The following is a 24,052-nucleotide window of genomic DNA, read 5'->3' on the forward strand; positions in this document are numbered from 1 at the left end:
CTATCTAATGCTGAATTCGCAACTGTGGCTAAAAAGAAGACTTCTGGAAAATATAATGATAGCTTGACACTTTTCTGGGGAACATACCCAGAAACATCGAACGAGGTCGTCTGAGAAAAATGACTCTTTTCATTTGCCCAATTGGGACCGTAGCTTCATTGGCCAACTGTGCGCGTTTGTTAGCGGAAATGAATGTGGAGAGAGCACGAAAGGAAGAGAGCGCACACGCTTCTGTTTCCTTGATTACAATTGAGTTATATCATTAAATAGTAGTAAATATCTAAAACTTATGAATCTCTCTATCAAAAAAGCACCACCTATTCTATTATACTCTTCTCATATATTAAAGTAACACATCCCTCGCTTTCCATCACTATTCTTTAAACTTTGAATCAGTAAACTAACCGTCTCCCCATACTAATACTAATGCATACTAAGCAAGCCCCCTTTCTTTCGCACCGTGCAAAAATGGGTCCCATATCCAAATCGGGAATGTTTTTCGCATCTTTTTGCACCTAAAAGGTGCCGGATTTGCGATAAAGCAATGGTGTAGATAACAACGATGTTCTTTTGCAGTAAAGGACAGGTGATCCCAGAGGGTAGAATGGTTGTATGTTTGCTCAGTTTCGGATATGGATTGCGACCCTTAAGGGGTGGGATGTATTTTTTCGGAAAAACAAAGTCGGTTCGTATGACAGCATGCGGTATTACTGCAGAGATAAGGACATGGCAATAATTCTAAAATTATATATATATATGGAAGTTATCTACGAGCACATTCTTCCTGAAGACTACCTTTTAGTTATTTCTGAATTGTTATTATTGCCAATTCTTCTTGAGCCCAGCTATCGAAACGTCTAGAAAGATTGCACTATAATGGCATCGGCAGCCTTAATCGAATCCATTCACAATGGAAACCTTCATAAATCCGTTCCAGAGTCTATGTACATTGATAACTTAGCTGCTACTTATCAACTGCTCAAAGACACAATTCCAACACTTCCAATCAAGTTTGATCCTCTTAAGCACCTCCAGTACTATGCAGATTCTGATGCCCGTGAAAAGTTCCTGAACACCAGAACCATCTCAATGGAAGAGTTGGGCTTAACTAGTCCACTCCAGATTTCTGAAACTGGGGTTAGTGATCCCTTTCCACTCTTCACTGACGAAGCCGTTGACTTGATGCGTAGTGAGATCTTAAACAAGGAGACTTTCATGAAATACTCAAGATATATCTTCAACTCCAGTTCGGGAATGGACTGTACGATCAGAGGTTACGTCAAGAATGACAACGAAATCACTTGCCCCTTCACATACGAAGCCTGGACACATCCTAAGACAATGGAGTTGGTAAACAAAATGGCTGGCGTTGAACTAGAAATAATCATGGATTACGAAATAGCCCATGTAAACGTCTCCATGAAATCCTCAGAGTCTGTTGAAGAATTGATCAAGAAGTCTCGTGAACGTGCTATGAGTGGGGATTCTAACGGGGACGACATCCCAGCAGTTGTTGGTTGGCATCATGACAGCTATCCATTTGTCTGTGTTTTAATGCTTTCGGACACCACAAATATGATTGGCGGTGAAACTTCACTCCGGATGGGAGGTGAACATAAGGGCAAAGTCGTTTCAGTTCCTGGCCCAAAATCAGGTTCTGCTGCTGTGTTGCAAGGAAGGTTGATTGAACACATAGCTCCCGTACCTTTGGGAATGTCAGAGAGGATAACCATGGTAACATCTTATCGTGCTAAAGACCCAACCAAGGGTGACGAATCTGTATTGTCAACGGTGAAGCCCGAAATCAACTATGGAACAAGATTTGATTCTTTCTACTCGCAGTGGGTTGACTATAGAGTAGGTATATTGAAGGAAAGGTTGGATATTGCTAATAGGACATCAAGAGATGAGAATGGCAGGTTTAAAAAAGAAGAAACAATGGCTGCCCTTAAGGAGATCGAGGCTTACTTGGCCAAAACTTACAAAGAAATGGAAGTCTCAGAAGACGAGTGGGCAAGAGCTGCTAAGTAACACGGTCACAGCTGGTCTGGTCCACTCTCCTCAAGTTAGCTAACAATTGTAGTGAATTTTTCTCGTATTATCATCATGCACCGCTACGTTGTACCAATCCGTCTCTCCAAGGCTATAGCAATTTGAATTAAATAAATCAATATCAATAGTGTTCGTCAATATATTTTATAAACACAGTAAACCGGTACTAGTAGCCCAATGCAATCAATAACTACAGAGATTCTTCAGATTATATAGCTATTATTTTAAAAGTCTAATGATTAAACGGAAGAAGACTCAAACAAAAAGAATTATATAATGAGATATAGCTATGAAAATATCATGATGAATTGAATGGATTACAAAAACATAAAAGACTAGAATAAAAATATAGGAGTACTCAAACGAAACAGTTTAGCTTTGGGTTTTGTTGCAATACCACAAGAAACCTATAGTGTTAGAAATTGGTAAAGTATTTGTGAGCAATCAACAAAACTCATTGACAACACAACTTGCTCCAGAATCCCTTTCCCTCATCGTGGTCCTCAATCATTTGTTGTTGCTCGTACTGGCCAGCCCTATTCTGTGGATTCGACTCATACTTGGCATTTTGTGGCTGTGCTGTTATTGGAGAATTGGTACCACCGATCATATCGCTGGTTCCGTTCATATTACCTACTGGCAATCCACCGCTTTGCGATTCCTGTTTGATAGGAGGAAGAGGTCTGTTCACCAAATGTTGTAATTTCTGTTGGTGTAATTGAGCGGCGGATAACTGTTGTTGAGGTTGAGGCTGCTGTGGATTTTGTTGCTGTTGGTGTTGTCTGCTTCTTCTTTGGTCGCGGTGTCTTCTATCGCGTTCGTTAGGTGGGTTAGGGTGACCGTAACCATGTAAATTAGGTTTTTTGTTGATGGCTGCGTCCCAACCCTTTCCACCATTCAAGTGAAGCCAGTCATAGTCGCCATCTGCTGCTTGTCCCAAATCATCTAACACGGACAACAATAACATGCGGTATTCCTCATAAGCAGGCTCGGCATCAAATGGTAAGCTTCTCACAGAGTCCAAGTATTCAGCAAATTGTCTAGGCAAACCATCACAGAGAGTAACGGCCGGTGTTGTTCTCTTTTTGTCTCCAATCTTTTCATATTTCTGCTTGTTGGTAGGAGCTTTCAATCCTTGCCATGGTAATTGTCCTCTTAAGAAGTAGAAGAAAACGTGACCAAGGGCTTCCAAATCATCTCTACGAGACTGTTCTCTTCCCAAATGTGTGTTAATGGACATATAACGGGCTGTACCACTCAACGATTTCTTCTCTCTGTATGGGATGTGCTGCTTTGTTCTAGGGTCTCTGTACTGCTTGGCCATACCGAAATCAATCAAATGAACATGATTTTCATCATTAAGGCCTTGTCTTCCAATTAGGAAGTTATCAGGTTTAATGTCTCTGTAGATAAGATCGTGGCGATGAACTTCTTCAACCAAGTTAAGCATTTGGATCGCAATTTGTACTACCGTCTTCACAGAGAAACGGCGTCCACACCAGTCAAAGAGATCTTCCAAAGAAGGACCTAACAAATCAATGACTAAGATGTTGTGTAAACCTTCTTGGCCAAAATAATAAGCATTTGGAATACCCTCGCATCCCTGCAAGTGTTTGTATGTTCTGTACTCATCTCTTAATTGTGGTGCTTCCGTCTTTCTTGGTTCGAATTTGATGGCCACAGGAACGCCGTTTATTATGTTAGTACCTTCGAAAATGACACCAAATGATCCTTCTCCGATCTTCTTGCCAATCTTGTAGTGAAGACCGACAACAGATGAATTGTTACTGCTGTTGTTGTTGGAGGACGATGCCGATGACCCGGCTGGGTTGTGGGAGGCGGCGGCAGCTGCTAATGCTACCGGGTTCGCAGATAATTGTGCTCTGTTAGACATCTTAAATGGAACAATGTTAAAGTTGAAAACGTCAATGTATTGTGATAATGGTAATGATGTTAGATGAGTAGTATGACTCGTCTAATTATGATGTTGTAGTGAAAATCAATATAAAAACGACTCACACTTAAAGTAGATTGTAACGACAGGGTGCCTAGTCGTAATTTTGTGATTGAATATTAGATTGATCAGATGGTGAACGTCAACTTTGTAGCCAAAAGATGGTTTTGATGATTGATGGCAATGATTATAATGCTATAATGCTAAACGTGATAAATCGATTTTTGAGGACGATCGACTGTCTCGTTATGAAATGTTCTAACTGTCTATCTCGATGTCTGTGATGAGAGATCTTTTATGACGGAGATGTAAAGTGGATTTTGTCGTTTTTGATGGGGAAAACAAGACGACGAATCTATTACTTCACGGCGGTAACTCCAACACGAAATTCTGATGAATCGTCGTAGCGGCTGATACCAAGGGTAGTATCTGGATAGATGAAGATGATGATGACGATGCTGGTGGTGGTGGCTGCTGTATCACTTACGACGCCGTGGCGGATGCTTTCCTGGTTTTCTGGTGGAAGTGGTCAGGACGTGTGCAAACGCTGAAACGGATGAGTGTCGAATCAAGCCTTACTGGACCAGAAGGGGTGTGAATTTGACGGCAGTGGAGGCTATTAGTGGACTGGCGTCTTGTGGGAAGGCGTGAACGTCCTTGATGGCCGATATATTCGATAAGACAGACCTTGGATGGTGATGGATACTGACTAGCTACAAACGACCTAATAACCTGCCAGTGAAGTTGATACGACGATTTGTGTTTTTTTGTGTTGGTGAGGGTACGGCAGCCAAATCGGTTCACGAGCAGTTGGTGGGCCAAACGACAAAATGAGAAATGAGATCCAACGAGTGGGCGTGAGGAGGAGTTGTCAGTTGTCAGTTGTCAGTTTTCAGTTGTCAGTTGTAGACAGGGCTAGGGAGAAATTGGGAGTGAGAGTGAGAGAATTGGGAGAGTGTGAGAGAATTGGGAGAGAAAGAGAGAGTGTGTGTGAGAGAGAGACAGCGAGTGACTGAGTGACTGAGTGAGAGAGAGTCAGAGGAGTGTGGAATGAGAAAATCAGAGTTACTAGGGAACACGGGACAAAACGAAATGGCAGCGAAAAAAAAAATGGGCGGGTCCCTTTGATTTCTTGTGGGTGGACACGCAGAAGGTCTGGAATGGGATAATGGAGAGAGTACTAAAAGGCAACTTAGTTTGTGTGAGACATACAACATATAGAGAAGGAATGGAACAGGCTTACACAATACGTATTTCCGTTATCGTAGAGCAAGAGTACAGGAAGAGTTGCTGAGATCTACAGTCAGATACTGACAAGTGGCCAAAATATGCAACAACCCAGAAAATACCTCCCACAATGGTCTTCTCTGGATGTATTATGGTGCTTTTACCACGACAGATTCTTCAGTCACGGTGAAAAATTTAGTGACGATCGCGACAGTGAGCCCAAAACTGGTAAAGGGAAAATTTTTCGTTGGATCAGATCCTTTGGTGAGTTCAGGGACGCACCAGTCAACGGGTGTATGCAGGCCGGGACAGCTAATTTTGGCAGGCATGGCATTGTTTTTGTCGCTATTTATTGTTGTACAGTGAAATTTGATAGTACACAGATCTGAGAGAAGCAACAGACCAGCGGAGTCCGCGGGAAACATTGCTGCTGCCGAATGCCAGGCGTGTAGACAAAGTAAAGAAACCAGATTCGAGATGATGTGCTGTCCTAGTGAAATTTGCAGGACTCCAGCGTTTGCATAGTAGTTTTCATCCCATCGTAGAATTGCTACTACTATAAACGTTAATGCTGCTCCTTTCTGCAACTCTAAAAGTCATCATCTCGAGCTAATTGACACAAAGTATTGTGACCGTCCCGGCAGTTTCTTTTTCAGCCTTTGTGGAGGAAGTAATAAGGAAGACTTCTGCCTAAGCCATATGCATGGTAGGCTGCGAAGGATGCGAAGCTTCACATTAATAGATGAGATGAGCTAGTGACGATGGAACAAGAGGCAAAATATGGTAAAATATGGAAAGTATGGGTAGCTCTTCGCATTCCGAGTCCTGATAGTTTCTATCTTCACCTAGTTACTGTCTTTTTGTTAGCCTTGACCCCGTTCTCACCTAGATCTTAAATCTCTTAACTACGGCGATGCCCGTTATCGAATGAGAACTGCCCAGACGAAATACTAAGCGGGGTCGTGGAACACAAGTACTCGAAGAAATTATTGTACTACAGAGACGACTTCTATGTGAAGAGTCTATACAGAACTATTCCATTGTCTGCAATACAAAAGGAGACATTCGGTATCAAAACAGAAGTTACGTATTCAACATACCAGGGTAACGTATATTGCAAAAAGCTTCCGGTTGTCAGTAGCAAAAAGAGCTCCTGTCTGCATCTGAAATAGGTTGTCCACCAATTGCTACCCTACACCTTCGAACACGTCTTCATTAAAACGCCCTGATCCCGTGTAAGTGACAGTTACTCTAGGTACTATTTGTCGCCTAACACCGCCTCGTCCCCAGTTTTAGGGTTTGAGACACGGTCCATCAGAACACGACATTTAACATATTTCAGTGTAGTCAGTTAGAGTAGTTACAAAGAGTAAAATCGTCTATGTGGTTATTATAGAGTAATCAAAACAATGCCTTAGTAGTAGATAGTATTCAAGTTCATTACTACGATATTGCTATCGCTGTACGAGTCTTCTTGAAGACTCTACACGGTGAATACTTCCATTTTGTGTTATTCATTATCAAATCACGTGACACAGTAACCAATTGCAAAAATATATGAAATAGTTGCAAAATGTTTTAAAATGATATTTGGGTACTCTTCATGAAAAACTTGTATCATTTCTCAAACAAGCCTGAATTCTTAAGTTATTTATTACAGTTTCCATTTTACTTAAAACAAATACTTGTATTCAATCAATTTTTGCTTATATACTAGTCCTAATCTAAAGACAAACCCAAGGCTTCTCTTTGAGACTTGGAGTTCTCATCAAAATAAGGAATCTCGGCCAAAGAAGTAACTCTCGTACCATGTCTGTTTTCATTACCTTCGTGGTCCCAAACAGCGTTGTGTTGCGAAATTCTGTTATCCCAGAGGGCAGAAGTACCTAAACCTTCCTTGGTTGGTTTCCAGTTGAATCTGACTTGGATGTCTAAATTCTTCTCGTAAACACTGAATAAGTACTCCAAGATAAGCTTGGACTCTTCTGGCTCTAAGCCTACGATTCTGTCAGTCATCGAGCGGTTGACGAACAAAGACTTCCAACCAGTGGCAGGGTGTGTTCTAACAAGTGGGTGCTCTCTTTCGACATGCTTTGGTCCCTTTAATGGGTTTTCACGATCCACGTATTGGTGGGCAGATTTGTAAATGGCTGTCTTACCATCCAAGAACTTCTGGAAAGCTGGAGATAACTTATCGTAGGCGGCATAACCAGAAGACCACACAGTGTCTCCTCCCACACTTGGAATAGCATCGTTGTGCAAGTGCGTGATACCGGCTGGTTGATGTTCATGGACTAAATCGGTGTGCCATTGAGAGTTACCTCCGATAGACTTCTTGAATGTAAGCCCTAAACCGTACTTCTTACGGTAGTAGTCTTGCCAAATGACACTAATACCATTCAATTCCTCACTAACCCTTGGTACTTGAGGGTGCACTTCAACTTGTCCCCAGTAGTGACCCAATTCTAATTGCTTCTGTGGAGATAAGTCCTGATCTCTGAAAAAGACAACAACTCTTTCAGCGATTAAGAGAGCCAACTCGTCTTTTTGTTTATCGGTCAATTCACTTAATTGCAATCCAACTATTTCAGTTCCAATATGTTTTGTCAAATGAATGACTTCTTTGGCAGCTCCAAGAAGGGCTTTCTTCTCTGGATCAGCATTTTTTCCTCTTTCAATGTAAGGGTAATCTTCATTTCTGATAGCGTAAGCTTCATCAACGAACTTTGGAATTGAGTCAAGCTCTGGGACATATGGATAACCTTTACTGATGTCAACACCATGTCTCTCATATCTAGCACGAGTAGTTGGTGGAACATTTTCAAGGAAGGAGTGGTCATATCCAGCCTTGATATCTTTCCTATAAGTAGAACTTCCAAGAGGCTTCAATGAGGCCAATTTTCTAATTGTGGCCTCGATTTCGTCCTTCTCTGATGGATTTTGGGTAGTAGCAGTAGGAGCCATTTTGAATTTTGAGCAATTTATAGTACACTTTCACTGGTAAGTGGTAGATCAAAGAAACTAAAACCGATGAAGAAATTAGCTATATATATATATATATATATATATATATATAACTGTGCAGTCAATGGACCATTTGTAAGCCAAAGTTGAAACTCTCCGATATCAGCACACGAATGAGCTCATACAAATCGATCAAGTGGAATTAATTGCCTCTTCCTGTCAACACCGATTCAGGGAAAGACGTCTCACCAATCACTATGGTATATGCTTATTAATGCCCAACAGGAGCCACATTGTCAAACCTTATTAGTCAAAACTCACTGCCAGAGCCACTCCCCAGACCCGCTGTCAGGGCTCAGTGAGAAACTTGCTGTCCTACAGTCCTACAATGAAACATCAGACCACCAACTTTGCAGTATCAGAGACACACATTCTTCGGACATTGCCTACTTATACTACACTGTGTGTTCCGGTGTGGGGTTCCTATTGCTGCAATTTGAAATGGCAAATTGTGTGGCGCATTTTACGTTATCAGCACGCACGAATTGCAGCCAAACTGTGAGGGTGAGCGGCTCATAAAGTGCGTGTGCAGCAGACCAGAGTCCGTGCGTTGGTAGTGACAAGGTAGGGTAGGGGTAGTAGTATGTAGGGGTAGTAGTATGTAGGGGTAGTAGTAGGTAGGGGTAGTAGTAGGTAGGGGTAGTATTAGGTAGGGGTAGTGATAAGGGTTAGTGGTAGTGGTCGAGTAGATTATATTAGTGTTAGCGTTAGTCGTTGGAGTTGGAGTTATTGCTAGTTTTAGTGATAGTATTAGTCGTCGGGGTTAGACATTAGCAATGAGAATGATCTGGTGGTGTGTAATAATTATTATTTATCTTGGCATTCTATTGTGGATGAAAAGGTCGCTTATAGTTAGAGTATGTTAGATAATTTGTTTAGTAATTTTGACGTATTGTACTGGAAGAAGACTCCAAAATAGAAGGGTGTCAAATAGTGAGCTGATGTTTACATAGATAAGAAGCGTAGAAAAATATAGTGGGGGGACTAAAGTCATAGTATAGAATATATTTTAGAGCTATTTGATGTAATATCTTAGACATTTTTATCTTAACTTAAATCTAATCTAAAGACAAACCCAAAGCTTCTCTTTGAGACTTGGAGTTCTCGTCAAAAAATGGAACTTCAGCCAAAGAAGTCACTCTGGTACCATGTCTGTCCTCTTGACCTTCGTGGTCCCAAACAGCATTGTGTTGAGAAATTCTGTTGTCCCAAATGGCCGAGGTACCCAAACCCTTCTTGGAGCTCCAGTTGAATCTGACTTGAATGTCCAAGTTCTTCTCAAAAATACCAAATAAGTACTCTAATACAGTCTTGGATTCCTCTGGCTCCAAACCAACAATTCTAACAGTCATCGAACGGTTGACAAACAAAGACTTCCAACCAGTGGCAGGATGAGTTCTGATAATTGGGTGCTCTCTCTCAATGTACTTAGGACCCTTCAAAGGGTTCTCACGGTCTACGTAGAAATGGGCCGATCTGTAGACAGCTTTCTTTCCATCCAAGAACTTCTGGAAGGCAGGCGACAACTTATCGTATGCAGCATAGCCAGATGCCCATACAGTATCACCTCCGACACTTGGAATAGAGTCGTTATGTAAGTGAGTAATACCGGCTGGTTGACGCTCATGGACCAAGTCTGTGTGCCATTGAGAGTTTCCGATTCTAGAGTTCTTGAAAGTTAAAGGCAAGCCGTTCTTTCTGTTGTAGTCACCCCAAATAACAGAGATACCATCAACCAATCTAGGAGCTTGAGCGTGGACTTCAACACGTCCCCAGTAGTGGCCCAATTCTAATTGCTTCTGTGGAGATAAGTCCTGATCTCTGAAAAAGACAACAACTCTTTCAGCGATTAAGAGAGCCAACTCGTCTTTTTGTTTATCGGTCAATTCACTTAATTGCAATCCAACTATTTCAGTTCCAATATGTTTTGTCAAATGAATGACTTCTTTGGCAGCTCCAAGAAGGGCTTTCTTCTCTGGATCAGCATTTTTTCCTCTTTCAATGTAAGGGTAGATGTCATCCCTGATGGCATAAGCTTCGTCAACAAACTTAGGAATCTTGTCAAGAGGAGGCTTGACTGGATATCCATTGGAAAGGTCAACATTGTGTCTTTCGAATCTGTTTCTAGCAGCTTCTGGTAAACTCTCCAATGCAGAGGTGTCCTTTTCAGTAGTAGTTTTGAGAACTGGACGACTAATAGGTTTTAAGGTAGCAAGCTTTCTGACAAGCTTCTCGACATCCTCATCTTGAGGAACTGTGGTTGCGACAGTTGGTGCCATTTTTTAGTTTATTAAAGTGGAACGATTTTACAATTTAGAATTGTTATTGAGAATACGATATGATGAAAAATATATCCACGGATATCCCAGATTTATATACTTGATAAAGATTACTAATTGATCCCCATTTGATTCACAAATTCCGCTTGTTACTTGTGGTATCTCCCAAGTGTGGCTGCAAATTGCCAAAATAGATATCGGCCCCTATCGGGAATGCAGGGTTGCGACAACGTCAAACGTGAAAACTTCCACAGTGGAAACCAGAATAGTGGTGTCAAGTGGCACTTTTTTTTGCCGTATATTGTTGGAGATTTTTCAATATAGTGTTCATACTTACTCAATTGGCGGTTAAAATTTGTAAATTGGGGGTATCCATTCATAAAAAGTTAATTATACACTCGTTAAATTCTATTCAATACACAAATATCACATTGATCGTTAATAATTCGAAGGTTTAGTAGGTTGGCTCATACGAATAACGTGGGGCATGTCTAATGAGATCTTCCGATCTCTCCTCCATAAGATCCGTAACCTTGATGTACGAAGGGTCGTTTCCTACCATGTCAGCCCATCTTGCTAAGTGTGGATACATTTTTCTTAAATCTCCCTTTTCTCCAGTACATTCTTTTACTCCGTCCAAATTATCAAAAATATTCTCGTAAATTGGGAATGACAAAATGACATCTGCTGCTGACAACTTGTCGCCAACAAAATATCCGGTGCCATTCTTGGCCAATTCTTTCTCCAAGAAGTTCATAAATAACTTCCATTCGTGGAGATAGTAACCATTATTCAACCCCTTCGACACTATTTTGGTAACTCTTTTGAGTCCAAAAGGCGCTAAGGATTTTGCAGCATTGTTAATTAACAAAGTAATAAGAATGGGTTGTATGGAACCTTCCGAAAAGTGCAAATAGTAGTCAACTTTCAACTGCTCCATTGGGTTTTTAGGGTATAAAATGTGGTTGTGGTCATAATAGCGTAATATGAATTGGATGATATGACCTGTTTCAGCCAACTTCAAAGGTTCCCTTCCATCTGCAAATATGACTTCAACAATAGGTACCTTACCAGTTGGGTGTACGTCAAAAAGCTCCTTGGGCCCACGCCAAGTTTGAGGATGTCTAAGATAAACTCTGAGTTCGTAGTCTAAACCTAAGAGTTCAAAGAGCCATAAGACTCTATGTGATCTAGATTGGTCAAGCCTAATGGTCTTTGTTAGTATTTTTGCAAGTTTCGCATTGTTTCTACCTTTAAGTTGCAACAAACATACCAATGCAAAATGAATTTGTCTCTTACTGGAACAACCATCGCTGTTTCTATATTGTTTTATCTACTGTAGTTATTGTCTTGGAAGTACCTCTGGGGTCTTTTGCAGTTAGGAACTCGTCGTTATATATTCAATATATTCCTGTCATCGGTACTATAAATCATGATAATCCGTACGAAGTTGAAAAAATTTCCTAATCGGGAAATGTTTTATAAAATGCGGGGGTTAGTTTGCTTTAAGATCTCGATATAAGATTAAATTATATGTGATTCGAATACTAGTATGACTAAATATGGAATATTTTAACGTTGACTAGGTGATATTTTTATCAAGTCATATATTGAAAATGTGGAGCGGTTATATATTAATGGAGCCGCTTAAAAACGAGTTCCTGAGGCGGTAACTATATATTAATTTTTATGCGGGTACCATAACAGGGAAGAACATGTGAAGCAGTGGTTATCTCCCATGCCCCCCTAAACTACCAAGAAGAGTTAATTCAATATTGAAAATACAAGCAGCAGGTTACATCTGACATTTTTAAAGCATGGAGGCAGAAATCTTCGATTCCTCTTTGGTGACTAACTCATTGCACCTGACCAAGACAGGTTCGTCCATGGTGTCCACGCACCACTGGTACAAATGGGAGTAGTCCTTTTTGAAGTCTACGCCAGGAAGCAGGGCAGAGAGCCTTTTAGCATTGTCGAAAAGATTAGAACGAAGTGGGAAAAGAAGAATAATATCTGCAGCAGTAAGAAATGACCCAACAAAGTACTTACTACCCTTTGAATGCTGCTCTCTAATTATATTTTCTAGGTAGTTTAGGTTCTTCACTAACTCACTTCCGTAATAGGCATTGTTGATACCTTTAGTTAACTGGTGCATTATAGTTCTCGTACCGAATGGAGCTCTATGAACGGCCAAATCGTTGACAAACAATCCAACCAAGAGGGGCTGCAACGTTCCTTCAGAATAGTGCAAAAAATAGTCCACTTGCTCCACTTCAAACTCAGTCTTCCCTGTCAATTTCCTGTTGACATCAAAATTCTGGAGAAGGTATGCTATAATGTGCCCCGTTTCGGCAATTACCTTACTGCTACCATCAAGGTACGCAATCTCAATTACAGGCGATTTTCCTAATGGATGAACCCTTTCGAGTTCAATTGGAGCACGAAAAGCTTTTGTTCTACTATAGATCTTTAAGTCATAGTCGAGTCCCAATTCTTCAATTAACCACAAGATTCTATGGGATCTTGATTGATCAAGCCTATAGTGTAATTATATTAGTTTCCGTCTTGTCTTGTATAATGGCGTACGGAGAGCACTGTTAAAATTCAACATACCAGTGTAATATGATTTTAGGTTGAGACATGTTTAATTTAAAGTTATCGCAATGGCGTAGAGAAGGAAACTTGAGAGTTTATGATCATTCAACCACTTATATATATACCTCTTCGTATAATTTCAGGATTTGCTGTTAGGTTAAAGTTAAAGCAATAGTATAGTTGATTCCGGGTAACGATGCTTAGCCTAATGATGCTAAATCATATGGCATTGTAAAGGTCATGTAAGCGTTCTACGTGGCCGCAACAATATCAATTGCAGCAAATACCGTAACTGTCAATGTCGGTATACGCCTATTAGTTTGAGGAGTTACTTCCAAAAGAGTTCGGGATATGAATATTTTGCCACTGTCTGGTTGATGGTACTCTCTTGTGAGGCAGTACCCAGATAAGAGAGTTAAAATTTGGAGGCTTCAGATGCTTCAATTTCCAAAATTGACTATTAGGGTCCCCCCCCCCCGTAATGGTCTTGGGGCGTAGTTATCTTTGTAAGCGGCTAATCGTGCATCGAACCAGCAAGCAAACATCAGCTCGAGCAAATAAGCTTCAGTAAGTCACGGCAGAGAGATAGCTTGCTATTTCCGCGCTGCGTATCTTTTCTGATGTGAATGCCGAGAAATTTGATACAACCAGTAATGAATACAGTGATAATATCCTCCTCCTTCTAAGAATCTACCCCATAGCCATGTTGTAGGGAGGCTTATCATCATTAAAAGAGCTCCTTCTACAATTGGTATATCTCGCGCTACCATATCCACAAAACAAAACGCTACCAATCAAATCAAGTCACGTGCAACATCTCATCTCCAATTTTTTTTTCATTACCGTTTATTCATAGTTAAGACTATGGAATGGTAATAAAGAGAAGTTATAATATAGAAGATAAAGCAAAAGATGGCTGATATTGTGACTATTGCCACTCCAAAGATCAAGGCATTGGTCCTTGATGCAGCTCCTCTTATTACACAATCAGCTTCTGCATTACAACAGCATGGTCATGTGTTCTATACAACTCCTGGTGTTCACAGTGAATTGAAGGATGAACATGCAAGACAGCAGTTAATTTTATGGGCCGACAGGTTGCAAATCAGACACCCAAAGCCAGAGTCGATTCAAAAAGTCAGTAGTTTTGCCAAGTTAACAGGAGACTACGCAGTCTTATCTGTAAATGATATTCACATCATAGCCTTAGCATACGAATTGGAATGCGAGTTGAATAATGGAGACTGGAGATTGAGAAAGTACCCAGGTGAAAAACTTGAATACAAGAAGAAGTCAGCAGTGACAAAGCCAGAGACTGAGACAGTAGACAAAAATGAAACTGAGCCAGATGCAACTGTACAAGAAAACAATGAAAAGACTGAAGAGATTAAGGTAGATAATACCGAAGAGCCTAAGAAAGAAAAGAAGCCTCGTCGTAGAGGAGGTAAGAGACAAAGAGAAAAAAGAGAGGCTGAATTACAAAGACAATTAGAGCAGGAATCTGAAGATCAAGAAAGCTCGGAAGATGTAAAGCCGGAGCAGACTGTTGACGCAAGTAAAGAAGCCGTTGAGTCAGTGCAGACTGAAGAAGTCGCATCTGTTCCAGAAGCTAAAAATGAAGAACTTGATGAAAACTACGAAGAAGATGATGATGACGGAGAGTGGATCACACCAGAAAACCTTATGGAAGAAATTATGAAGGATGCCAGTGAACAAATTCAAGAATCCAAATCCACAGGAAAATCTGAACCATTCATCAAAGTTGCGATCTCCACTGGAGATTTTGCCTGTCAGAACGTGGCAATGCAAATCGGTCTCAACTTGATGAACCCAAGCTCTGGTAAGCAAATTAAGAGAGTTCGTAACTATATGTACAGATGCCATGCTTGTTTCAGATTGACCCCAATACCTAAGAACGGAGCACCAAAGCATTTCTGTCCTAAGTGTGGTGGTGCAACCTTATTAAGATGTGCTGTATCTGTTGATAACATCACTGGTAAGGTGACGCCTCATTTAAAGTCAAACTTCCAGTGGTATAAGAGAGGTGAAAGATACACTTTACCGTCGCCTTTAAGTAAGAATCAACAGAAAATTGCCGGAAACGGTGGATACCAGCATAACAAGGAAAACCGTCACAAGTCTTTACAAACACCATTGATTTTAAGAGAGGACCAGAAGGAATATCAGCAAGCACTAAAAGATGACGAGTGGCAGAGAAGACAACAGGAGAAGATGCTTGAGGAGTGGATCGGTGGAGGAAGCGCTGACAACTTCATTTCTCCATTCAGCACCATGAACAACACCAGGCATTCAGCTGTGAAGGTCGGAAGAGGTCGTTTCGTTAACTCATCCAAGGGAAAGAAGAAGTAAATGGATAAATAGTTCAATAGACCATAGCATAGAAATAGCATACCAACTGATACGACATAATTTTGTCGAAAGGACTACCTTTCTGGCTTCTTTCTATTCCCCCAACGTATAACATATCTTCTGAATGTAATACCTCTTGGACCCACTTCCCAGTGGATAGCTGCAATTTTATTCTGTCGAATTCTTACATAAGCGGCAAAAGACTGTTTGTTTTTAACAAGCCACCACGAAAAGTATAAACTACTGCCAAGACAACGATGTTACGTAAAAGTAAACAAGACAAGCGCGGTCACTGGAGTTAGAAAGGGGCAGTGAAGTAGGCGTAGTGAGATACAGCTGTACGAGGAGATGTAGCTAGGGATTTTTGTGTGGATTACGAGCTACAGATACGAGTTTTGTAGAAGAATTGTGTAAAAAGTGTTAAGGACGATGATTAAGTTCGAGATTTTGGAGATGTGGAATTTATACTGAAGCGACATAATTAATTTAGAAGTCAATTTAGAATGAGAAGAGAATATAATTGAGAAGAGAACATGGCTGGTTGAGTATGGGAAAAGCATTGACTTTGCGCATTGACTTTGCTGTAGAATATCCGCTTAACCGGCGCTATGAATACTGAGAGCAGGTTTGTCGCAAAAAAATGGTTTTTGTCTAAAAGACTCTGTGCCGCCGGCTTACCTGAAATAAATGGTTAGTAGGTAGTAGAAAATGCCAATGAAGACATGTATTGGAAAGAATAACACACCAGAGAAGGTAATGCCTTATATTCAACTACTCAACTACTCAATACTCGATACTAAAATACTCGGTGATAAAATACTCGATGCTAAAACACTAAAATACTAAGTATGGGGGGGTCCATTCTATTATTTTCATTATCCGTGTCCAGCCCTCTAGCATTTCTCTCTTGAAGAAACGCCTTTTTAACCAACCCCCCAACTGTCACCCCCACCCCATATCTCTACACTTTGATCGCCAACTCGCATACCACATCGTCACACACCTTACAAAAGCCTCACCAACCCAGCGAGTGAGAGCAGGTTCCCTCTCCCCGTGCACATATCTGCAAATTCCGCCTCTTTGTTCCTGCCCAATTCCCAAACTGTTTCTCTTTGTCGTTCCTGTTCCTGTCACGATTCTCACCGTTTACCGATTATAAATAGACAATCTTCACTGTAGCCTAGCCTAGCCTCACTGGCGCCTCATTGGAGCCTCGCTAGTGCCTCACTGGTTGTCTGTTAATTTGTTAATGGTAGCAGGGCTTTGTGGCACTGGATCATTCTTGATATTGATATATGTATAGTGTTTATTTTGTGGGTCTTGTGTGTATTGTATAGGTTTTCGTGAGTGTTTGCTGTGAGAGGGAGTTTTATTGTATCTTCTATATATAAGTCTATATCTATATATATATACGTATAGTAGCTTAAATACATATACTAGCTTATAATAGCTTATATACTATATATATATATACTTCTCATATATTATATATATATTCCCTATACAAAGTTTACTTTATTTGGAGAGGCTTGGTCTTTTGGTAGTGGCTGTTTTATTAAGCTCAGTTCTTTGATATTGAATTATTGGCCATTTGCTAGTGACTGAGAATACATTATTTTGTGTGTTTCTCCGTTTAGATAGTTTGATAGTCCGTATTTAAGGTATTTTTGTAGGTAAATAATACTTTGTTTGCTCCTTTTGCTGCTCCTACTGCTGCTGCTGCTGCTGCTGACTGTTGCCGCTTCTCATAATACTTCATCCTTCCGAGTTGACATTTAATTTGATATTTGACATTAGACATTTGAAATTTGACATTTGAAATTTGACATTTGATATTTGACAGTATTCTGAGTGACTACTTCCTTGTGTCTTTCCATCCCAATTGATCAAGTTTTATTCTTTTTCTTTGTCTTTACTTTTCTTTTCTATTTCTTTCCTTTCCTTTCATAGAACTGCTCCAGTTGCATTCTCTATATTGCATACCAGAATATACTAGATATATATATACATATATATAGCATACTGGTTTGTTTAGCATATTTCCTGATATTCCATATACATTGAACCCAGGAGAACTCAATAACTCACTACCCCAACTACCCCAACTACTTGATTATCCCGCCCATTACAACAAGCTTTCACCACAAGCTCTCATCAATCTCCAGTTGAATTCGTATGATTCCTTGACTATCAAACAATCCCCCATGTCTGAAAAATCCACAGCTAGCCAGGCAGCAGCGCTTGCTGCGTTCAAGGGCTTGGCCAGCAAGAAGGATCCTCCACCACATAAGAACAAACCAAATCTATCGGGTCCTTACAAATTGCCCGTATCATTAGATAACCCCAAAACAAGGTCCTCCTCCTCTATTGCATCACCAGCAAGCGTGCCAAATAGATCCAAGATAGTCAGAAATGTTTCCAACAGTCAAATAGCAAAACCAAGAACAAGAAATGCTTCATCTAATGCCATAAAAGCATCGGCTAACGGACAGGTATCGTCATCACAAGCATCAATCAAATCACCTCCTAAAACACCACGAGCCTTAATGTCACCCGAAGAAGCTCCAAGAGTCCGTACAACGGCAGAGATAGCAGCTTCTGAGAGTATACGAGACGCCAATGCAACGAGAACTCGGCCCCGAAGCTTCGTAGGCTCAACAGCTTCATTGAATAACGATACTGAGTCAATTGTATCAGCAATAGACTACTTCTCGTTACCCAAAGAATCCAAGAGAACTCCGGTGAAACTGATGTCTCAATCACAACAGGCACTGAAAGAAATGATAAATAGCGTCAAGCAGTCCATTGAATCAAAAGCTATAGTTAATGACCCCACTCAAAAGAGAATATCAAACATCTACGAACCAAAGGAAATGCTCAAGAATTTAAGACAGTCTATCAATTCAAAGGCGGTGTCGGGCTCATCCAATACAACATTGTCCCTGAAAAACCAGGCCATGCTAAGCGGTATCCGTGATAGAATAGAACTGCAACGGATCCTGACGAACTTGTCGAATGCACTGCCTTCATCTGATGAAAAGGGAACCATCAGAGCCAGAAGTCTTGAGAAACCCTTGTACGAATTGGCGGACTTCAATAATTCGCTATCTTCCGTGGGTTCTTCTTTCCTGGAGAATGAAATAGCTCCTGCTCCCAGCCCAACGAATTTGGCACTTCCTAGTTACGGAGGTCATACATTGACTCCAGAAATATCTAAAAAATTGGATTATCAAAGAGACATATCACCAATATCAATACCGCCATCTCATAGCGCTTATGCGAGAAGCATAGAGGTTGGAAGTGCTGAAAGCTTGGTAGCCCAATCACCATTAGTCCAAAGTGTACAGGGACAAGTAATGACACCTGCTAAGGAAAATCCATATGAGCAACATCTTTTAGTCTCACAACCTGCTACGCCACGAGAAGTAGGAGAGGAATCGAGGCTGAAGCCGAGAAGGAAACCACCTCCAGATTTGGTCAGTCTTACACTGTACAGTGGAGCATCGATGGCCTCGTCAACAGTCGGCGACGAAGATATTAGCGATATAGATACCGCATCTAGGACACTTGGGGGTGATACCACCAGCAAGCTTATGAGTAGCTCGCCGTCGGTCAGTAACGAAGACTATTACTATTCTTCCTCTGATGCATTAGCAAGTTCATCATCAGAACATCAAGGCAATGATAATAACCTCGCAGCCATCATAACATCTACTAGATTTCCTCAATTCCCAGATATAAACAAAAGCAAAAAGAAAGACCAAAAGGGGCTCTTCCTATTAGCACCAAAGAAACATAAACTGAAGAAGATGACTGCTGCGATCAGCAATGAGCTGGAAGAGGATGACAACTACCTGAACGACGAGGATATCTTTAGAAGACCGACTACCCCAGTCTTATCTCACCCAAACCAGGGCGTCAGATTGAAAACTACCATGAGGAAAACAAACAAAAGGAAAGAGAAGAAATATATGTTCAATGAGAACAAGCCGTGGAAGAATCATAATGGACTTTCTGTCATTACCGATCAAGAAAGAAAAAGATACGAAGGTGTTTGGGTGAGTAACAAAGGTAACTACATCAAATCTGTTGTTACTCGTCTTATTGGTGTCGATTACGAAAACGTTGGAGTTGATAATGAGGTGGAAGAGGAGATTTCCAGGAAAGCAGCTCGGTTGTCATCTACCGGGAAAAACTTTGATTCTGCAAAATTCAGTGATCAAGAGAACTTCCATAACTTATTGAATGTTGAAGTCGACCAACTCATTCATGGAGTAGTGGTGAGAAGAATATGGAAAAGAAGTCGACTTCCCAAAGAAACCTTAGGGGAAATCTGGAATCTAGTTGATTTCCGAAAAGACGGTACCTTGAACAAACATGAGTTTGTGGTTGGAATGTGGTTAGTAGACCAATGTTTGTATGGTAGGAAGTTGCCCAAGAAAGTGGACAATGAAGTTTGGGATAGTTTGGGTAGCATCGGATTGAATGTGCTGTTAAAGAAGAAAGGGAAGAGGTGAAAAATAAAGCATACAGTAAAAAGGATTATAATAGAGTATGTATTAATAAAGGCATTTATATACTTCAGAGGGTAGATCTTGCTTTAGTACTATAAAATATCAGTAACTTTCCCTCTTAACCTATACTAATAAAAGTAATCCTATAGCTGATTAAGTATGAGGTGGGGGAAATAAATCACGAGGACTCTCCTTTCAACACTTAATACCATCGCATGGGAATATGCTTTGCAGTATCCACTATACATGTACCTTCCAATAGTCGATAGTTCTTTTCGTTGTCTGTTGGTCTATTCGTTTCCTCTAATAACACTGACTCAGCTACCATACAAAGAGTTGCAACCGTTTCCGATAAAGGAATACATCCGTGCCGCAGTAGTGCATATTTTTGTGAAGCAGCCTTTCCCAATACGGAAAGAGATAGCCTCACTATGGATCTTTGCGTAATCACTACCAACATTAACAACGACGACATTGTAGCAGGGAAGACTAGGTTGAATAATTAACTTCTTCTGATTCTCGTTCGGTTTTTTTTTTTTCATACCACACCAAAGTCACAGTAATCACAGCTCATCTCCACCGGAACACCCCCTTCTTTCCACCTCCCCCCTTTCCCTCCCATCTACCTATTCCACCCATTCATCTCTCCCACACTATTGCAGCCGTAACAAAACCACAAAGATTGTCTCCTGTGCACGACCCCTCGCAATCCCTCTTTGGGCTTTTGGAACGCACTTCGGATTTTGTAGTATGAAGAGTTTGGCTGTTAATCTTTATGGTGACTGGATTTATAAGTTATTGTGATATAACATTATTTGCACACACAGCGGCAAGATGAATCTTATGGATATGTTGTCGGGAGATCCGCCTTCGTCGATCTACTCCACTCAGGAGAACGACATGGCGGCAATTTTGGATGAAAATGCAACCTCTAATGGGCATGGAATGTCCACTCTCAATGAGGAAGTGGAACACCCTGAAAGAGGGATTTATTACTTGCCCACCATGTTGACACGACTCCAGAAGGAACTAGTAGAGGTGTTGATTCAGCTATTTGGGCCAGAATTACTAAACGAAGTCCGTTCCAAGAAACTGCGTACTAGCATTGATAGCTTGTTGGATTCCGTACTGAACTCTGCAAATTCGTTCAGTTCATACGATAAGGTGACGATTCTCTTTGACCAGCTCAATATTATCAATAACCACCCATCGCTACTCGTGGATCACTTTATCCCCAAAAAATTACTTTTGCTGGAAATAAATGAACGTTTGACAAGCATGTCTGGAAAACTTCAGTTATTCAATAGATTGGTGGACTCGTTGGTGGAAAATAACACCAATAAAGATGGCTTTCATCTTCTCGTAGTGGCACAAAGCGTGAAAGAATTGGAGCTCATAGAGAGTTTAGTCATAGGAAAACGGATTTTCTATGAAAACCTCAGCAATGCTAAGTTGTACGACGACAATCGTAGAATTCCAGATTTCAATAATCCCAAAAACAAGAAGCTACGTGACAAGGTATGTTTATATCTTGTGACATCGCTGCAGCTTTACAACAATTACGTGCCGTCGTCCGGTAAGGGAAACTCCAAGTTCAACTTGATATTCTCGTTCGATATCAATTTGGATACAACCAGCCCTAGTATAGAACTTTTGAGAGCTGAAACAGAGGAAACGCCTGTTTTCATAGCCGTTCCAGTATTTTCAGTGGAACACATATCACTTCAAATACCGGAGCCAGGTCCTTCATTTAACTATGATAAGGATACCTCCAATCCTGTATTCAAATGGAAGCTTCAAGTTATAAATACACTCGTCGTAAATAGATTCAATCTATTCGAATCTGATGAGAGCAATTTTTTCTTGGACATATACGGTGGACAATTCAGGAAATTGCGTAATTCATTCAATGACAGTACAAAGTTAAAGTTCCTTAATAAGGCAATGCTGGACTTCAACGAAAAGCTTGCTTTTCATTATTCGGACGAGAAACTCACCAAAAAATTGAGTACAAACTACTCATCGACCAGTACCTCAAAGGAGAACTTCCAGTTAACGAGTTTTGACTACAAGAGTTATAAAGCTAAGTTAGCTGAATTACTAAACTTGAGATTACAACAAGTTCTTGACACTGTTGAGGATGTGTATACACATGATATTGCAGAATATAGGATCAGAGAAACAAAAAGGCAGATACAATACGATATAGATGAAGATACTATATCAACCAGCTACGTCAAGCTTAGAAAGTTGAATGAAGACGCAGGCTTTGCAGAAAAGAAGCTTGGCCGTATAGAGACCGATCTTGTGAAAACTCAAGATAGAAAAAATGAATTAGAACGTAGAAAGAGTTTACTTGATGAACATTTGGACAAGGATGAAAATGATTTAAAGAACCTTATAAGTACTCAAGTCAAAACTCTCGAAGATCTCAAGAAAGAATTGGAGAATGTAACTTCTGAGTACGATAAGCTCAATGAAGAGAACGATTCAATACGACAAAAATACCAAAACAGTTCTGCTACTGCGGTGCAGATGTCGTCAAAATTGCATAAGTTGAAAGAACAGAATTCAGCGTTAGAAAAGAAGTACGATGGCCCAGGAATGAAGTCATTACCAGATTTAATAAGAAAGGATACACTTATGAACTATAGTTACCAATTGCAAAAATTGAAGACGAATAATGACTTTTTGACGCTGTTTCTTCACGATAAGGTGGAACAGTTAAGCAAGGAGCGACAGATGATCATAGATGCCTCGGCTACCGGGTCCAGCAGTCGTCCAAGTAATCGAATTAGCAGGGCCAGTACACCTCTTTGAAGTGTACGATAGCTTCACAGACTCAACTCTTCCAATTTTATGTACTATATAACGAAGTTAGGTAGTAACTAGTGTAATATACTTTTCACGATTTTGATTTAGGTAGATACTATAAACTTTAAGTGTTAAGCATAGTTTATATTATTGAGTTACAACAATTTTGCAGAATTTAACCAAATTATAACAATAATGTGATTACCGATTTCTTCCGAAAGTTTTATACATCTGACTACAATTTCTAGAACAACCAAAATGCAACATACACCCATTAAGCTTTTCTCTTTAGCGATGTCAAAGGTTCTAGTAACAGCAACTTCAAACTTTAACCCAACCACCCTTGTGACTCTTAGTCAAGGAATAACCCTTATTACCATGTTCTAGCTGAAAAAAAGCGACACTTCCTAATTAGGACATATTCCGGAACCCATACGGAACCCGGGAACCAGATTGAGGGAATCTGAAAAATCGGCCAGACAAGGTGCTAAACCTTACCATTGTTGTACTTGTTCTGCCCAGCCCCTGCAACATACGACATTTTTTTACCCGAGCCAATGGGATTGATTGCAACCTTCTAGTTAGTTTTCCATGTATGCGATAAGGGCACCGGGGCATTCGTAACAACTTCTTACTGGTCGATTGTCGATTGTCGATTGACCGTATGGTTTCTCTCCGTGTGGCATCTCTCTGTGTCTGATATTGCTCCTAATTCTTAAATACATCTTTTTGCAGTACAGCATTTTCATCATCCGATCTTTCCACTGTACAATCATAAATACATACATAAATACATACATACATACGCTCATATACTGTACATATACACTTTCTAGGTAATTTTGCCATGTGCCTACTAAATCCTTCTTCGCGAGATCCGTGCAAACCGGCACGGTAGTACCGTTGTACCGTTGCACTGTCTCACCACCGCACACTGACAGCCCGTAGCGTAGTGCCCCCCACAGCAAAGCAACAATAAATTTCCACACAGTCTTTTACTATTAATAGTCACTACTTGACCACTATTAGCAGGGAGGAGATCAGTTATCGGGAGCAGCCACCAGGAACAGCACTTCCAACAGCATTTTCACTTTCAGCAGCACTTTCACTTGCACCACCACCTCCACAAGAAGTAAAACTACTCTCTCTCTTAATCACCCAAGATCCCATCTGGCCTCACCTTTCATCTAAAAAAGGTCGTGGCAAATCATAAAGATCAGCAC

The 24,052-nt window shown here is 40.5% G+C and overlaps 10 protein-coding genes across 10 annotated transcripts; 4 read left to right on the plus strand and 6 right to left on the minus strand. All coding sequences in view use genetic code 12, as the record gives it.

Moving 5' to 3' along the window:
• Positions 1–876: 876 nt before the first annotated feature.
• Positions 877–2,031, plus strand: RJT20DRAFT_5154 (uncharacterized protein; the record flags this gene model as incomplete). Its single annotated transcript, XM_064920455.1, has 1 exon — positions 877–2,031. The coding sequence occupies one exon, from the start codon at positions 877–879 to the stop codon at positions 2,029–2,031; it is 1,155 nt and encodes a 384-aa protein (XP_064777639.1).
• A 237-nt stretch (positions 2,032–2,268) lies between these two features.
• On the minus strand, positions 2,269–4,425 carry YCK2 (serine/threonine protein kinase). The gene has a single exon (XM_064919226.1). The coding sequence runs from the start codon at positions 3,944–3,946 to the stop codon at positions 2,507–2,509; it is 1,440 nt and encodes a 479-aa protein (XP_064777640.1). The 5' UTR covers positions 3,947–4,425; the 3' UTR covers positions 2,269–2,506.
• Positions 4,426–4,973: 548 nt separating this feature from the next.
• On the minus strand, positions 4,974–5,223 carry RJT20DRAFT_124840 (uncharacterized protein; the record flags this gene model as incomplete). Its single annotated transcript, XM_064916352.1, has 1 exon — positions 4,974–5,223. A coding segment is annotated over one exon (250 nt), but the record flags the coding sequence as incomplete, so codon positions are not given.
• Positions 5,224–6,871: 1,648 nt separating this feature from the next.
• Positions 6,872–8,266, minus strand: RJT20DRAFT_102639 (TauD/TfdA dioxygenase family protein). Its single transcript, XM_064915682.1, has one exon. It carries the CDS (start codon positions 8,195–8,197, stop codon positions 6,953–6,955), a length of 1,245 nt encoding a protein of 414 aa, XP_064777642.1. The 5' UTR covers positions 8,198–8,266; the 3' UTR covers positions 6,872–6,952.
• A 1,049-nt stretch (positions 8,267–9,315) lies between these two features.
• RJT20DRAFT_149008 (TauD/TfdA dioxygenase family protein) lies at positions 9,316–10,502 on the minus strand (the record flags this gene model as incomplete). The annotated part of the gene is made up of 2 exons (XM_064918995.1): positions 9,316–10,450; positions 10,483–10,502. 2 exons carry the CDS (start codon positions 10,500–10,502, stop codon positions 9,316–9,318), a joined length of 1,155 nt encoding a protein of 384 aa, XP_064777643.1.
• Positions 10,503–10,621: 119 nt separating this feature from the next.
• On the minus strand, positions 10,622–11,915 carry RJT20DRAFT_124843 (glutathione S-transferase family protein). Its single transcript, XM_064916353.1, has 2 exons — positions 11,810–11,915; positions 10,622–11,741 (listed from the first exon to the last, which is right to left on the minus strand). The coding sequence occupies exons 1-2, from the start codon at positions 11,845–11,847 to the stop codon at positions 10,991–10,993; spliced, it is 789 nt and encodes a 262-aa protein (XP_064777644.1). The 5' UTR covers positions 11,848–11,915; the 3' UTR covers positions 10,622–10,990.
• Positions 11,916–12,174: 259 nt separating this feature from the next.
• On the minus strand, positions 12,175–13,610 carry RJT20DRAFT_17422 (glutathione S-transferase). Its single transcript, XM_064919228.1, has 2 exons — positions 13,150–13,610; positions 12,175–13,073 (listed from the first exon to the last, which is right to left on the minus strand). The coding sequence occupies exons 1-2, from the start codon at positions 13,176–13,178 to the stop codon at positions 12,347–12,349; spliced, it is 756 nt and encodes a 251-aa protein (XP_064777645.1). The 5' UTR covers positions 13,179–13,610; the 3' UTR covers positions 12,175–12,346.
• Positions 13,611–14,043: 433 nt separating this feature from the next.
• Positions 14,044–15,501, plus strand: HBR3 (rRNA-binding endoribonuclease; the record flags this gene model as incomplete). The annotated part of the gene is made up of 1 exon (XM_064921304.1): positions 14,044–15,501. One exon carries the CDS (start codon positions 14,044–14,046, stop codon positions 15,499–15,501), a length of 1,458 nt encoding a protein of 485 aa, XP_064777646.1.
• Positions 15,502–17,503: 2,002 nt separating this feature from the next.
• IRS4 (Irs4p) lies at positions 17,504–20,109 on the plus strand. Its single transcript, XM_064919227.1, has one exon. The coding sequence runs from the start codon at positions 17,706–17,708 to the stop codon at positions 20,016–20,018; it is 2,313 nt and encodes a 770-aa protein (XP_064777647.1). The 5' UTR covers positions 17,504–17,705; the 3' UTR covers positions 20,019–20,109.
• Positions 20,110–20,703: 594 nt separating this feature from the next.
• RJT20DRAFT_17446 (uncharacterized protein) lies at positions 20,704–23,123 on the plus strand. Its single transcript, XM_064919229.1, has one exon. The coding sequence runs from the start codon at positions 20,850–20,852 to the stop codon at positions 22,833–22,835; it is 1,986 nt and encodes a 661-aa protein (XP_064777648.1). The 5' UTR covers positions 20,704–20,849; the 3' UTR covers positions 22,836–23,123.
• The last annotated feature ends 929 nt before the right edge of the window (positions 23,124–24,052 follow it).

The sequence above is a fragment of the Scheffersomyces xylosifermentans genome (genome assembly GCF_036884685.1).
Source record: "Scheffersomyces xylosifermentans strain CBS 12540 chromosome Unknown RJT20scaffold_1, whole genome shotgun sequence".
In the NCBI taxonomy this organism is placed as follows: Eukaryota; Fungi; Ascomycota; class Pichiomycetes; order Serinales; family Debaryomycetaceae; genus Scheffersomyces; species Scheffersomyces xylosifermentans.